The sequence below is a fragment of the Delphinapterus leucas genome, chromosome 16, assembly GCF_059928025.1.
Source record: "Delphinapterus leucas isolate spDelLeu-1000000601 "Yukka" chromosome 16, BTC_Dleu_Yukka2, whole genome shotgun sequence".
NCBI lineage: Eukaryota > Metazoa > Chordata > Mammalia > Artiodactyla > Monodontidae > Delphinapterus > Delphinapterus leucas.
Window position 1 is genome coordinate 60,337,019 of NC_143144.1, and position 17,470 is coordinate 60,354,488.

The window sequence follows — 17,470 nt, forward strand, 5'->3', positions numbered from 1 at the left end:
CAGCTGCTGGTCACTGTCATTGCAGAGCCCCACCCCAGAGACTGGCGAGGAGCTGCTTGATGGGGACATCCAATTCATCTGCCCAAGTGAGGGGCCAGTGCACCACACTGCCAGGGAGGGCCAGTGCAGGCTCCCGGTGAGTGTGGCCACTGAGGGTTCATTAGAACCAGGGCCCAGAGGTGAACAGGAAAGGCCTTGGCCTCGAACACCACCCAGGCTACTCCCCAGGATCCTGTCCTGGGCTCACAGGGAGCTTATTAGCACATCCGGCTCCAACATGGAGCACTGTGTCAACCTTCCCTTGAGTCAGCTGTAGGACCTGGAGTCCACCGAGGCAGAGTCTGAAGCTCCAGCAGGAGACCCAGCCCCAGATGATGATTCACCACCTGGGCAGGGAGAACCCGCCGCTGCTCCTGCAGGAGACCCAGAGCCAGGTCAAAATTCACCACCCCTCCAGGGAGAACCTGCACTAGCTCCTGCAGGAAATCCCCACCCGCCCCCGCGGGCAAATCAGGCTCTTCACCACCACCATTGTCAGCTCCTGATCTACACCATCAACCTGCTACCCCAACCCGAAATTTACTTTCTTTCCTCAGTCTTTGTGTTTGAATGATTTGTAATTTTATCTTTTTCTTCCCTGTTATTTACGGCATTCTGTACTTTATGTTTTAAGTGTAAAGTAATAAAATTTAAACATTTTCTATTTTTTTTTAAAAAATGGTTGTTGGTTGATTGATAACACTGAAGTTCCAGCCTTAGTCAGAATTCTTGTCCTATCCCTCTTAGGCTGCAGCCTTATCCCGAGTACAACTTTTACCCATTTTATTCTTACATTCATTCATCATCGTAATCATTATATCCCTTTCCCCCCACCCCCCATGGGTTTCAATGCCAGAATCTTTCCTCAGAGTCCTTCTTAAGACCAAACAGAATTCTTAAATATCATTTGCATCTCTCTAGTCATCAGTATTATTCTCTGTATCTAGTTCTTGCACCCCCAATTCCAAATGTTGTCCTATATCTGGAACATTTTCCTTTCTCTACTTAACATACCCTTCCTTGTGATTAACGCAGGGTTTACATGCAAACTAGAAACATCTGTCATCTTACCATCAAGTTCAGCCAGTCCATGCTGTATCTTCCAGCCTACACACAGTACCGTTAGCAAAGTCAGCACACTTTAACGTTGCCGTGGTGGTGGTTAGGCTAGTTGGTGTCTGCAAGTATATATTTTTCCCTCCTGGCCCAGGCAGCAGCTTCAGAGAAATTCATGGTAGTTTTGAAAGTGATGCTTTAATATATTTTCAGGGAGGGAAATGTTAGCCCTTGGCCTTTGAGGAGTAAGCTGAGGACAGTCGTATAAATACTTAAGTCCTTTCATTTTGTGTGTTTGTCACCTGACGGCTTCTTTCTTTCTTTCTTTTGGAGATAACTGTTCATTGTAAACAGAAAAGCAGAACAGGAGGTGTGCAGGGGTGGCAGAAAGTTAGTGTTACCATTAAACTGAGGTTGTTTGTCAGCTTTCCTAGACATTTGAACAGTAGTGGTTGAGTCATCAGGCTTTTGCTGGGAAAGCCAAATCAATTCTACTGCCACAAGTAACCATTACCGTCACTTCCATACACTCTAATATACAACCTTTTGATTTTTTAATACTTGAACTTTTTCACTGTACCCCTGTGGATTTTCTGAGATTCCCAAATTGAAATTTTGCTGCATTTACTTTAGACATTAGTAGAAAATCCGTAAGGGAGAAGGATAGAGGGAAGAGGCTTGATAACAAAGACCTTTATCTCCAGAGTTCTTTACAAATATAAATTTTAGTTATGAATGAAATTAATATTACGGTGGCATTTATCCTTAGGAATATGCTATCCTTAGAAGTTCTTAAAATCTATTTTATTAAGGTATAATTTACATACAATAAAATACACCCATTTTAAGTATCCAGTTCGATGAATTTTGGCAAATGTATATACCTGTGTAGCAGTCAACAATATAGAGCATTTTCATTACCCCCAAAACTTCACTGGTGCCCTTACCCAGTCAATCCCATCCCCATATCCAGCCCCAGGCAACCACTGTTCTGTTTTTATCACTATAAATTAGGTTTGTTATTCCTAGAGTTTTATATAAGTAGAATCATAAAGTAATATATTCTTTTTGTGCCTGGCTTCTTTCATTCAGCATGTTTTTGAGATTCATCCTTGTCATTTTGTGTATCTGTAGTTTGTTCTTTTATTGCTGAGTACTATTCCTTTGTACAGATATATCACAAGTTGTTTATCAGTTAAACTCTTGATGGGAATTAGGATTCTTTCAGTTTGGGACTATTATGAAGCAGCTATGAACATTCATGTACAAGTTTTTGTGTGGAAATTTTTTTTTTCCATTGGGAAGGGGTAAACACCTAGGAGTGAAATTCCTGGGTCATATGGGAAATAGATATATAACTTCGTAAGAAACTGTCAGCCTGTTTTGTAAAATGGCTGTGCTATTAAACATTACTGGCAGCAATGTATGGAAGACCCAGTTGCTCATCGTTGTTGCCACTACCTAGTATGGTCAGTCTTTTTAATTTTAGCCATTTTAATAACTATGTAGTCGTGTCTCGTGATTTTAACTTGCATTTCCCAAGTGACTCATGATATTGAACATCTTTTCATGTGTTTATTGGTCATCCCGTATATGGATCCTTTTTTGTGAAGTGTCTGTTCAGGTCTTTTGCCCTTTCAAAAAACAAAACAAAACAAAATAGGATTACTTGTTTTCTTTTCTTATCAAGTTCTAAGAGTTTTTAAAAAATATGTTTGTTCTTTCTTGTTCTTTTATGCCTTATCTATGAAATGTTTGCCTATCCCAATAACACCAAGATTTTCTGTTTTCTCCTAGAAGTTTTGTTTTCTTCTAGAAATTCAGCTCCTATGTATAAGTCCAGAATCCACTTATGTTAACTTTTTTTTTTTTAGATTTTTAAAATTTATTTATTTATTTATTGGCTGTGTTGGGTCATCGTTGCTGTGCATGGGCTTTCTCTAGTTGCATCGAGTGGGAGCTACTCTTCGTTGCAGTGCGCAGGCTTCTCATTGCGGTGGCTTCTCTTGTTCTGGAGCAGGGCTCTACGTGCACGGGCTCAGTAGTTGTGGCTCACAGGCTCCGGATGCGCAGGCTCAGCGGCCATGGCTTACGGGCCCAGCCGCTCCGCGGCATGTGGGATCCTCCTGGACCGGGGCACAAACCCGTGTCCCCTGCATCGGCCAGCGGACTCTCAACCACTGCGCCACCAGGGAGGCCCGCCGCTAATTTTTTAATAAGATCTAAACTAGAGAACAAGGTTCATTTTTTCTATATGGATATCCAGTTATTTCAGCATAATTTGTTGAAAAACACTATCCTTTACCTATTGAATTATCTTGGCACCTTTCTCAAAAATCAACTGGCTATATATGTGAAATTGTTTGTGAATTTGCTATTCTGTTCCATTGATCTACATGTTTGTCCTTACACCAGAGCCATGCTATCTTGATTACTATTACTGTTTTTTTTTTTTAATAGACTATACTACAGAGTTCCATCCATCAAGTTACCACATGCTGTAGTTTAAGGGTGTGATTCTTTTTTTTTTTTTTTAAATAAATGTATTTATTTATTTTTAGCTGTGTTGGGTCTTCGTTGCTGCGCACAGGCTTTCTCTAGTTGCGGTGAGCAGGGGCTACTCTTCACTGCAGTGCGCAGGCCTCTCATTGCCATGGCCTCTCTTGCTGTGGAACACAGGCACATGGGCTCAGTCATTGTAACTCGCAGGCTGTAGAGCACAGGCTTAGTAGTTGTGGCGCATGGGCTTGGTTGCTCTGAGGCACGTGGGAGCTTCCCGGCCCAGGGCTCAAACCCGTGTCCCCTGCATTGGCAGGCAGATTCCTAACCACTGCACCACCAGGGAAGCCCGATTACTATTACTTTATTGTAAGTCTTGAAATTCATTAGTGTGAGTCCATCTTTGTTTTTATTTTTCAAGATTGTCTCAGCTAAAGTTTAGGTCTTTTGCACTTCTGTCTAAATTTTAGAATCAGCTTGTCAGTTTGCCTGCTAGATTGATTGATATTGCATTGACTTTATAGATCAACTGGAAAGAATGAACATCTTAACAATATTGAGTCTAATTTGTGAACTTATATTTCTCCATTTATTTAAGTATTTTAAGTTTTCCCTCAGCAATGTTTTGTAGTTTTCAGGTGTTACACATATGTTGTTAAACTTATTCCTAAGTATTACATTTTTTAATGCTACTGTAAATTGTATAGGCAGTTTTTTTAAAAATACGTATTTTAAAAAATGAAATAAAGAGACCTTCAAGATGGCGGAGGAGTAAGACGTAGAGATCACCTTCCTCCCCACAAATACATTAGAAATACATCTACATGTGGAACAACTCCTACAGAACACCTACTGAACCCTGGCAGAAGACCTCAGCCTTCCCAAAAGATATATATTTTTTCTTCCTTTTTCTCTTTTTGTGAGTGTGTATGTGTATGCTTCTTTGTGTGATTTTGTCTGTATAACTTTGCTTTTACCATTTGTCCTGGGGTTCTGTCTGTCCGTTTTTTTTGTTTGTTTGTTTGTTTGGGTTTTTTTAGTACAGTTTTTAGTGCTGGTTATCATTGGTGGATTTGTTTTTTGGTTTGGTTGCTCTCTTCTTTCTTTTATTATTACTTTTTATTTTTAATAATTATTTTTATTTTTTATTTTAATAACTTTATTTTATTTTACTTTATTTTTTTCTTTCTTTCTTTTTTTCTCCCTTTTCTTCTGAGCCGTATGGCTGACAGGGTCTTGGTGCTCCAGCCAGGTGTCAGGCCTGTGCCTCTGAGTTGGGAGAGCCGAGTTCAGGACATTGGTCCACCAGAGACCTCCTGGCTCCATGTAATATCAAATGGCAAAAGCTCTCCCAGAGATCTCCATCTCAACGCTAAGACCCAGCTCCGCTCAACGATCAGCAAGCTACAGTGCTGGACACCCTATGCCAAACAACTAGCAAGACAGGAACACAACCCCACCCATTAGCAGAGAGGCTGCCTAAAATCATAATAAAGTCACAGACACCCCAAAACACACCACCAGAGGCGGTCCTGCCCACCAGAAAGACAAGATCCAGCCTCATCCACCAGAACAGAGGCACTAGTCCCCTCTACCAGGAAGCCTACACAACCCACTGAACCAACCTTAGCCACTGGGGGCAGGCACCAAAAACAAGGGGAACTACAAACCTGCAGCCAGCGAAAAGGAGACCCCAAACACAGTAAGTTAAGCAAAAAGAGAAGACAGAGAAACACACAGCAGATGAAGGAGCAAGGTAAAAACCCACCAGACCAAACAGATGAAGAGGAAATAGGCAGTCTACCTGAAAAAGAATTCAGAGTAATGATAGTAAAGATGATCCAAAATCTTGGAAATAGAATGGAGAAAATACAAGAAACGTTTAACAAGGACCTAGAAGAACTAAAGAGCAAACAAACACAGATGAACAATACAGTAAATGAAATTAAAAATTCTTTAGAAGGAATCAATAGCAGAATAACTGAGGCAGAAGAACAGATAAGTGACCTGGAAGATAAAATAGTGGAAATAACTACCACAGAGCAGAAAAAAGAAAAAAGAATGAAAAGAACTGAGGACAGTCTCAGAGACCTCTGGGACAACATTAAATGCACCAACATTCGAATTATAGGGGTCCCAGAAGACGAAGAGAAAAAGGGAATGAGAAAATATTTGAAGAGATTATAGTTGAAAACTTCCCTAATATGGGAAAGGAAATAATCAAGTCCAGGAAGTGCAGAGAGTCCCATACAGGATAAATCCAAGGAGAAACATGCCAAGACACATATTAATCAAACTCTCAAAAATTAAATACAAAGAAAAAATATTAAAAGCAGCAAGGGAAAAACAACAAATAACATACAAGGGGAATCCCCATAAGGTTAACAGCTGATCTTTCAGCAGAAACTCTGCAAGCCAGAAGGGAGTGGCAGGACATATTTAAAGTGATGAAAGGGAAAAACCTACAACCAAGATTACTCTACCCAGCAAGGCTCTCATTCAGATTCGACGGAGAAATTAAAACCTTTACAGACAAGCAAAAGCTAAGAGAATTCAGTACCACCAAACCAGCTTTACAACAAATGCTAAAGGAACTTCTCTAGGCAGGAAACACAAGAGAAGGAAAAGACCTACAATAACAAACCCAAAACAAGGAAAATGGTAATAGCAACATACATATCGATAACTACCTTAAATGTAAATGGATTAAATGCTCCAACCAGAAGACGTAGACTGGCTGAATGGATACAAAAACAAGACCCGTATATATGCTGTCTACAAGACACCCACTTCAGACCTAGGGACACATACAGAGTGAAAGTGAGGGGATGGAAAACGATATTCCATGTAAATGGAAATCAAAAGAAAGATGGAGTAACAATTCTCATATCAGACAAAATAGATTTTAAAATAAAGACTATTACAGGAGACAAAGAAGGACACTACATAATGATCAAGGGATCAATCCAAGAAGAAGATATAACAATTGTAAGTATTTATGCACCCAACATAGGAGCACCTCAATACATAAGGCAGATGCTAACAGACATAAAAGGGGAAATCGACAGTAACACAGTCATAGTAGGGGACATTAACACCCCACTTTCACCAATGGACAGATCATCCAAAATGAAAATAAATAAGGAAGCACAACCTTTAAATGATACATTAAACAAGATGGACTTAATTGATATTTATAGGACATTCCATCCAAAAACAACAGATTACACTTTTTTCTCAAGTGCTCATGGAACATTCTCCAGGATAGATCATATCTTGGGTCACAAATTAAGCCTTGGTAAATTTAAGAAAATTGAAATCGTATCAAGTATCTTTTCCGACCTCAGTGCTATGAGACTAGATATCAATTACAAGAAAAAAATCTGTAAAAGATACAAACACATGGAGGCTAAACAATACACTACTAAATAATCAAGAGATCACTGAAGAAACCAAAGAGGAAATCAAAAAATGCCTAGAAACAAATGACAATGAAAACATGACAACCCAAAACCTATGGGATGCAGCAAAAGCAGTTCTAAGAGGGAAGTTTATAGCAGTACAATCCTACCTCAAGAAACAAGAAGCATCTCGAATAAACAACCTAACCTTACACCTAAAGCAATTGGAGAAAGAAGAACAAAAAAAAACCCCAAGTTAGCAGAAGGAAAGAAATCATAAAGATCAGATCAGAAATAGATGAAAAAGAAATGAAGGGAACAATAGCAAATATCAATAAAACTAAAAGCTGGTTCTTTGAGAAGATAAACAGAATTGATAAGCCATTAGCCAGACTCATCAAGAAAAAAAGGGAGAAGACTCAAATCAATAGAATTAGAAATGAAAAAGGAGAAGTGACACTGCAGAAATACAAAGTATCATGAGAGATTACTACAAGCAACTATATGCCAATAAAATGGACAACGTGGAGGAACTGGACAAATTCTTAGAAAAGCACAACCTTCCGAGACTGAACCAGGAAAAAATAGAAAATATAAACAGACCAATCACAAGCACTGAAATTGAGACTGTGATTAAAAATCTTCCAACAAACAAAAGCCCAGGACCAGATGGCTTCAGGGGCAAATTCTGTCAAACATTTAGAGAAGAGCTAACACCTATCCTCCTCAAACTCCTCCAAAATATAGCAGAGGGAGGAACACTCCCAAACTCATTCTACGAGGCCACCATCACCCTGATACCAAAACCAGACAAACATGTCACAAAGAAAGAAAACTACAGGCCAATATCACTGACGAACACAGATGCAAAAATCCTCAACAAAATACTAGCAAAGAGGGCTTCCCTGGTGGCGCAGTGGTTGAGAGTCCACCTGCAGATGCAGGGGACACGGGTTCGTGCCCCAGTCCGAGAGGATCCCACATGCTGCGGAGCGGCTGGGCCCATGAGCCATGGTTGCTGAGCCTGCGCATCCGGAGCCTGTGCTCCGCAACGGGAGAGGCCACAACAGTGAGAGGCCCGCGTACCGCAAAAAAAAAAAAGTACTAGCAAAGAGAATCCAACAGCACATTAAAAGGATCATACACCATGATCAAGTGGGGTTTATCTCAGGAAGGCAAGGATTCTTCAATATACACATATCAATCAATGTGATAAACCATATTAACAAATTGAAGGAGAAAAACCATATGATCATCTCAATAGATGCAGAAAAAGCTTTTGACAAAATTCAACACCGGTCTATGATAAAAAAAACTCTCCAGAAAGTGGGCACAAAGGGAACTTACCTCAACATAATAAAGGCCATGTCTGACAAACCCACAGACAACATCATTCTCAATGGTGAAAAACTGAAACCATTTCTTGTAAGATCAGGAACAAGACAAGGTTGTCCACTCTCACCACTCGTATTCAACGTAGTTTTGGAAGTTTTCGCCACAGCAGTCAGAGAAGGAAAAGAAATAAAAGGAATCCAAATCGGAAAAGAAGAAGAAAAGCTGTCACTGTTTGCAGATGACATGATACTATACATAGAGAATCCTAAAGACGCTACCAGAAAACTACTAGAGCTAATCAATGAATTTGGTAAAGTAGCAGGATACAAAATTAACGCACAGAAATCTTTTGCATTCCTATACACTAATGATGAAAAATCTGAAAGAGAAATTAAGAAAACAATCCCATTCACCATTGCAACAAAAAGAATAAAATACCCAGGAATAAACCTACCTAAGGAGACAAAAGACCTGTATGCAGAAAACTATAAGACACTGATGAAAGAAATTAAAGATGATACAAACAGATGGAGAGATATACCATGTTCTTGGATTGGAAGAATCAATATTGTGAAAATGACTGTACTACCCAAAGCAATCTACAGATTCAGTGCAATCCCTATCAGACTACCAATGGCATTTTTCACAGATCTAGAACAAAAAAATCTCACAATTTTTATGGAAACACAAAAGACCCCGAATAGCCAAAGCAATCTTGAGAAAGAAAAGCAGACCTGGAGGAATCAGGCTCCCGGACTTCAGACTATACTACAAAGCTATGGTAATCAAGACAGTATGGTACTGGCACAAAAACAGAACTATAGATCAATGGAACAGGATAGAAAGCCCAGAGATAAACCTACACACATATGGTCACCTTATTTTTGATAAAGGAGGCAAGAATATACAATGGAGAAAAAAAAGCCTCTTCAATAAGTGGTGCTGGGAAAACTGGACAGCTACATGTAAAAGAATGAAATTAGAAAACTTCCTAGCACCATACACAAAAATAAACTCAAAATGGATTAAAGACCTAAAGACCTAAATGTAAGGCCAGACTCTATAAAACTCTTAGAGGAAAACATAGGCAGAACACTCTATGGCATAAATCATAGCAAGATCCTTTTTGACCCACCTCCTAGAGAAATGGAAATAGAAACAAAAATAAACAAATGGGACCTAATAAACAATGGGACCTAAAAGCTTTTGCACAGCAAAGGAAACCATAAACATGAGAGTTCATGTGTTTGCCAACTGTCTGCTGGTACTACATTCTAGTCACCACCCCTCAAAACAGAGTATTTCCTTGTAAGTAGAAAGACATACACCTCAGATCCATCATCACTTTACATGAGTACTCTTACTACACCATATCGCATTGTTTTAAGAGTGTTGGCCCTACAGTAGAAAGACCTGGTTTTAAATTTTAACTCCTTAATTTAGCAGCTGTGTGACATGGAATAAATAACTTGATTTTTTTTTGAGTCTCTGTTCCCCTTGTCTGTAAAATGGGGCTAATTATAGAATCTATTTCATTGGGTTTTTGTGAAGATCAAATAAAATAATCTAAGAAAAGCCATGCTTAATTGGTTCACCACCTGGCATACAGTAAAGTGCTCAGTAAATCAACAGTCAATGAATTTATGACACTGCTGGAGCTAGGCCTTCTCTCTCTCTTTAAATATATCCTTCGTTCTCATTATGTAATATATTTTTTCTATTTTAATTTTCATTTCTAATAGCCAGTGTTTTAGGTCCCATTTATGACTGGATCATTGAAAGCATGACAAAGTCTTGACTGAACTTTAGCTCCTGCGGTGGGATAATCAATATGTGAAATCCTTAGGCATTTTTATCTGTTAATGGTCTGATAGCTGTGATTCCATTTTTATAGATGGTTCATTTAAAGTATAAACAGAATAGTGGTTACCCTTAGGGATGCTAGTGACTTGAAAAAGGGAGCACAAGGCAGGGCTTGTGAGGCTTGTGATAATCTGTTTCTTCATCTGGGTGCTAGTTACATAGTATGTTTACCTTGTGGAAATTCATCAAGCTGTACACTTAAGATTATGTACTTTTGGGCTTCCCTGGTGGCGCAGTGGTTGAGAGTTCGCCTGCCAATGCAGGGGACACGGGTTCGTGCCCCGGTCCAGGAAGATCCCACATGCCGCGGAGCGGCTGGGCCCGTGAGCCGTGGCCGCTGAGCCTGCGCGTCCGGAGAGGCCACAACAGTGAGAGGCCCGCGTACCGCAAAAAAAAAAAAAAAAAAAAAAAGATTATGTACTTTTACATATATTATACTTCAAAATCTTACTCCATATTTCACAAGTTTTCATTTTCTGAGATACAAACAAATAACCTACATAAAACAGCCTGGAAGTCCCCCAAGGCCCATGTCCAACAAGTTTCTTATTAATCTTTTTTGGTCTTATAGACAACCGTGGCATTTATGCTAAAAAACATCCAACTCTGTGTACACCAAGGTTTGCTGTTTATGGCGTCCACTCCTTCTATGTAAATAGAATGGCTTGGGATTTCCCTGGTGGTGCAGTGGTTAAGAATCTGCCTGCCAGTGCGCCAATGCAGGGGACAATGGTTCAATCCCTGGTCCGGGAAGATCCCACGTGCCACGGAGCAACTAAGCCCGTGCACCGCAACTACTGAGCCTGCGCTCTAGAGCCCGCAAGCCACAGCTACTGAGCCCGCGTGCCACAACTACTGAAGCCCTTGCACCTAGAGCCTGTGTTCTGCAACAAGAGAAGCCACCACAATGAGAAGCCAGTGTACCACAACAAAGAGTAGCGCCTGCTCGCCACAACTAGAGAAAAGCCCGTGCGCAACAGTGAAGACCCAACGCAGCCAAAAATAAATAAATTTTTTTAAAAAAAAATAAAAAGGAGAATGGCTAATGCCATTCTTGGAAATATACTTTCAGCTGTGTATCTGGAATCATTTGTAAAGAGGCCTACAGGTAGGAGTTAACCTTTAGAAATTAAGGCAAGTCTGTGCCTTTAATAGCAGAAGTTGATTATCCAAATTTGATACAGTTTTATGGCACATTCAATATGTCTAGGCAGGTATGAACTCCACAGTAGCATGGGTCTCCTTGCCACACTGGGTTTGCCTCAGTCAAATATGCCAAAGATCCATCAAGTTACTTTGAAAAGTACAATGCAGGGGATGCGGGTTCAATCCCTGGTTGGGGAACTAAGATCCCACATGCCACGGGGCAACTAAGCTCACACGCTGCAACTACTGATCCCGCGCGCCACAACTAGAGAGAAACCTGCACGCCGCAACGAAAGATCCTGTGTGTCGCAACTAAGACCTGATTCAGCCAAAAAAAAAAAAAAAGTACAAGTACCTAGTTGTACCTACCACGTTGTGGTTATCCTCTAAAGAAAATCAACTTTTAGAGTAGCAAAAATTTCAGTTAATTTCTGAATCTTACCCTAGTGTTCCCCAGCTTCAGACTTGAGTATGGTCCTTGTCTCCTTTTCCCCCCTCATACCCCGCATTCAGCCTATCAGCTAATTCAGTTGGCTCTGCCTTCAAAGTGTATGTTGAATCCCAGTTATTTCTCACCACGCATGTAGCTGCCTTACTAGTCCAAAAGACTGTTGTCTCTTCCATGGACTACTGTGAAGTAATCTGTTAATTAATCTCCTAATTTCCATTCATGTCCCCTGCAGCCTATTCTCCACATAGCAGTGATCCTTTATAAGGTCTCAGATTGTCATGCTCAGGCTATGTGCTTCTCCATGTGACCTCTCTCTGCATAGATTCTCATCCTCCAGACTTCCCTCTCCAGCAGGGTACTCTGAATTTCTTACATGGTGGCTCAAGGTTCTAAGATAGAGTAAGCAGAAGTTGTCTGGACTCAGAAGTCCCAGAATGTCACTTTCTCCACATTCTGTTAGTCAAAGGCCAGATTCAAAGGCTAGGACAAACTACTTCTTGATGGGAGGAACAGAATTCATGTTCAGGAAGGGATGGAATTGTTTGGGGCCATCTTTGGAGATAGCTACTACCACCCAAATGACCTGGATCATCTGGCTTGGACTACTTCTTCAACTGTATTTCTTCTTGCTTTGCTCACTTGGTTCTAGCCACCCTGGGCCCTCCTGTTGTTCCTTGAACATGCCATTTAGACTACCATCCAGGACCTTTGCTCTCAAAATGCCCATTGCCTAGACCATTCTTCCCCCGTGTAACAAAATGTCTAGTTCCCTCATTTCCTTCATGTGTCAGTTCAAATGTCATATCTTTAGGGAAACTATCTCTGACCCCTTAGACTTAAATAATTGTTAGGTTGTTTATTAATTGCTACATAACAAATTACTACAAACTTAGCAAGTTAAAATAACACCCATTCATTAGCTCACTGATGTCTAGGTCAGAAGTCTGATATAGCATGACTGGGTCCTCTGCTCAAAGTATCACAAGGCTGAAATCAAGGTGTCGGCTGGGCTGAATTCTCCTCTGGGGAAAAATCTTCTTCTCAGCTCATTGTTGCTATTGTTGTTGGCAAATTCAGCTCCTTGCCTTTGTAGGATTGAGGTCCCCATTTCCTTACTGGCTGTCTGCTGGGAGCTGCTCTCAGCTCCTAAGGATGACTGAATTCCTAGTCAGGTGATCCCCTTCTCTTCTGCAACCAACTGGAGAAAACTCTCTGCTTTTAAAGGGCTCATGTCATTAGATCACACCCACTGGAGTAATCTCCCTATCTTATGGTCCTGATTTGGGACCTTAATTAAGTCACGGCAGTACCTACATGTTTGTTTGAATAACTGAGAGAGATGCTTGTACACCAGGGGTCAAGAATTTCTTGGGGGATCATCTTAGATTTTTGCCCGTCACAATAGCATATATTAATTTTTCTATCCCTTTATCCTGCTTTATTTTTCTTCAAACTACTATCTGCATTATATTTTCTGTTTGTATGGTAATGTTTTTAGCTTGCTGTACCTACTACAATGTAAGTTACTGATGGTAGAGACTGTATTATTTTTGTTCAATGCTGTATTCCTAGCACCTAGGACAGTGTTTGGCACATTATAGATGCTCAATTAATATTTATTGAATGAATCAATTAATATAGAAGACTTTATGGCATATAATTTTGATGGCAGCAGAGATAGGAGTTTGGGGTGGTTGGGGGGAGGAAAAGGGTATATTGAGCATTGATGTTATTTAAGCTTTATCTCCAAAGGTACCAGGGTCTCAAATTATTCATTGGCTTTTCTTTGCATGGAGGATTTCTTACTTGACTATTAAAAAATAAGCTGTGGGCTTCCCTGGTGGCGCAGTGGTTGGGAGTCCGCCTGCCGATGCAGGGGACGTGGGTTCATGCCCCGGTCTGGGAGGATCCCACATGCCGCGGAGTGGCTGGGCCCGTGAGCCATGGCTGCTGGGCCTGCGCATCCGGAGCCTGTGCTCCGCGATGGGAGAGGCCACAGCAGTGAGAGGCCCGCATACTGCAAAAAAAAAAAAAAAAAAAAGTTGTGAGTAAGTAATTGTATAAATGCCCAGTAACTGGTGTATACAAGAAAAAGCAAATTAGCTTTTTTGCTTGCTAGTAATAACATGCTTTCATCAGTTTTCATCTATATATCTCCAAATAATGCTTTCCTACGAACTTTTGGAAATGGATACCTTGTCATCCAGCAGTATTCTTGATTTACCAACTTGCTGTGGTATTTCTGTGGCTTTTTCCATGTAACTGCTGTTTGCAAACTTCCAATTACTAATAGAGTAACAGAGTGAGCTCCATCATATAGACATACATAACATAGCATGCCAGACTGGAAAATTATATAATTTCTCTTATTTTCAGTACTTATATGTTTCTTTCAATTCACCTCTTCTACAGACAAAACTTGCCAATGGCACTTCCAGTATGATTGTGCCCAAGCAACGGAAGCTCTCGGCAAGCTATGAGAAGGAAAAGGAACTGTGTGTCAAATATTTTGAGCAGTGGTCAGAGTCCGATCAAGTGGAATTTGTGGAACATCTTATATCCCAAATGTGTCATTACCAACATGGGCACATAAACTCGTATCTTAAACCTATGTTGCAGAGGGATTTCATAACTGCTCTGCCAGGTATGTCTACAGATGTTTGTAAGCCATTAATTTGCCTGGAAGATATGTTACAATGGTAATCATACTAAATCTACAACTCTATTATCTCTCTATTTAAAAAAAAATCTTTGTTGGCTTAATTTTTACAAACTGAGCATTTAAATTGTACCTTCTTGGGATATAAATACAAAAAATCAAACTCTATAAATAATAGACTCCTCTTTCCCCTCTCTTCTCCCTGTCTCTATTCACCCTATTTTTACTCACACGTAGGTTTAAATAAAATCTTTTCTGAGGTGTTGTCTGGTTTGAGATGTGTCTTTTATAATGTGTCTTAGTTTTAAGGTATATTAACTAATGTATTTGAATTTGGATTTCTATGTGAATTTATCAACCTAATATTTACATTATAGGAATGAATAAGAAACATTTTTAATTGAATATTTTAGAAAGAAGGGTATCTCAGGAGCCTTGTTGTGATATTAAATATGCAAATGCCAGGGTTTACAATCTCACTGCTCAGGAACTAAATAGCTATTATAAACTATATGTTTTTAAATATATATATATATTTGTACATACACACACAGACACACATATACACACACACACTTAAAATACTTTGGAGAGTGCTGTGGTTGTTTCACTGAATGCTTGATGGTGATCTAGGATACTATGTAGACATCAGTATTTGGGGGAAATGCTGTCTCAGGAAAATACAAGTTTCTCACCTGTGTTAATAGCTTATAGTATAAAAGTGAGTGAATCTCTAAAATAGCTTATCTTGTTTTTATTTTTTTTCAGTTGTTTCCTGATTATAGCACTTATGGGAAGTTTAGAAAATTCAAAACAGTTTAAAATATAAAAATAAAATTTACCAGAACCCTACCATTCAGAGAGAACTACTAATATGCTATTAATATTTTTCCTAGGTGTGTATATTTCCCTCATAAGTGTTTGTAACATTTTTTTCTTACTGTATTCTCTTAATGTGTTTTTCTAAGTGTTGGTTCTTTTAAAAAATAATTTTTTTATAGTATTTGTATTACTTATGGTGATTGAAGCACACATTATTTAAACCCTTTATTGAACATTTAGGTAGTTTAAAATGTTTTTTGCATTATAAACTGTGCTGTGGTGGACATTCTTATTCATCTTTTGGGCATCCTAGGGAAAAAAATACCAGAAGTAGGATTTCTATATTAATTATGAACATATTTTAAGGCTTCTAATACATATGCCAAACTATCCTCTAAGAAAAATATACCAACTTATATCTTCCCCCCAAACTGCATGTTACCACTCTGCTTAATCTTTGCCAATTATATCTTTTTAAAAATTTGTTTTTCCAAAATTGGAATTTAAATTGCCCTTTAAAATAAAAGAAATGCCTATTTATATCTTAGAAATAACCATTTTCAAGCTGAATTTGTTCCTATATCTTTTGTTAAGTAGAATAGATTTCTGCCCCTTCTTCACTCATTGGATTTTATTTTAGCCATAGGCAAACAGTTTTCTTTGTGCGAACAATCTGTGTGTACCTCATTACTGTGCTCTTCCCAATCACTGAGACATGTTACAATCTCAAGCATATACCACTAAGAATTGAACAGGAGATGATTAAACTTGTGTATCCTTTGCCTAATAACAATCTCTGACGTATATCTGCTGACCGCTTCATAAGACACTAAATCATCAGTCTAATGCTTTATGGCCACTTTAACTTATGAACCTACACCATCTGGCTACATTTAGTAAACCAGACTACTTCAAAAAATGCCTGTAATCCATTAATGTAATGGGTTTGTTTGGAGTGTTAGGTGAAATTACTTCCAAAGACTTATAATAGGGACATAGTGAAAGATCAGGAGCAGTTTCATGCCAGCCATTAAAAACAGGAATGCATTTTGGGAACTTCTGATGGTGTAGAAAGTTTCAGTATAAAGATGCAGAAATTGTGCCATTACTGTATTTTGTATGATGAACTAATTATTGTATCTTTAATTGGCTTATAGTCATGTTTCTTTAATAAGAATTAGGTGATGAATGCCTCCATCTGCTTGTGCTTAAATATGAACATGTGATGCCAGCCAAACAAGATCCATTTAATGCTTTCTTTTCCAAATCTGCTGAAAAATGTGACTGATATCCATACAATTTTTATAATTAAAATAACGTTTAAGCACATTTGGATTTTTGCTGATGGCATCCAAATGTGTCTTTGTATGATTCAGGGGAAAGACACAAAATGAAATGTGGTATTCTCTCTCCTGTTTGTTAAGTTTGTGCCTAAGGGAATCAGAGTACGAAGGAATCTTTCTGCACTATTTAAGTCTTTAGCAAACCTCTGATATGTAACCTGTAAAGAGAAATAACTTTGAATGTTTTTGTCTCACTTTTGAGTTAGAACAGCAGCCAAAAGTTAGTGCGAATATCCTATTTTATAGGATTTGTTCCTCTGAGGCCCCAGTACAGATTTGGGTAGTAGAGAATAGTAATTGAGAAACCCACCCAGTTAACACAGTCCAAGATCTCTTCCACTGTTTTTCTCTGTATATCCTACAAAAATAGTCTCTGAAATTATAAGTTATCTATTGGTCTGGGATTTTTTTTTTCCTTTTTTGGCCAACTGTCATTTAGGCTTTATAGCAGCAACTGTTCTCAAGTATATTTTTTAAACATCTAGAATTAAACTCATACTTGAACTTAAACATACCTCTCGGTCATTCTTCTTGGAATGTTTCTATACCAATCTGTATTTCCTTCTTCTCTCCTTTCTGCATGCCCAGAATTCTATAATCCAGAACATTCTGCTTAGTGCCTCTCCCCCAGTACATTTAAAGGATATTTCTTCTACTGAACAGCTTAGGAACTGCAGCAGTAATAGAAACAGAATGAGAAATGGACCTAATATAGAGAATTGGGGTGTGGGGGGTCTGAACCACAGAGTTTGAGATGCCATCCATAGAACATCCCCTAGTGCCGAAATCCATATAGATAGATGTGAATTGTTTCCTGGAATCCTTTTTATTTTTAATGTCTTGGGGGGTTTGCTGG

At 39.1% G+C, this 17,470-nt stretch overlaps 1 protein-coding gene across 11 annotated transcripts in view; it reads left to right on the forward strand.

The window, feature by feature from the left end:
- BTRC (beta-transducin repeat containing E3 ubiquitin protein ligase) overlaps nt 1-17,470 on the forward strand; it is a 182,530-nt gene that overhangs the window by 139,468 nt on the left and 25,592 nt on the right. For all 11 annotated transcript variants that reach the window (XR_016388153.1, XR_016388152.1, XM_089898074.1 and 8 more), the window contains one exon: nt 14,203-14,434. Coding sequence is in view for 9 of the 11 variants with exons in the window: in XM_089898074.1 (XP_089754200.1) it covers nt 14,203-14,434 (232 nt within the window). In the remaining 2 variants the exon portion in view is untranslated. The remainder of the gene's footprint in view (nt 1-14,202; nt 14,435-17,470) is intronic.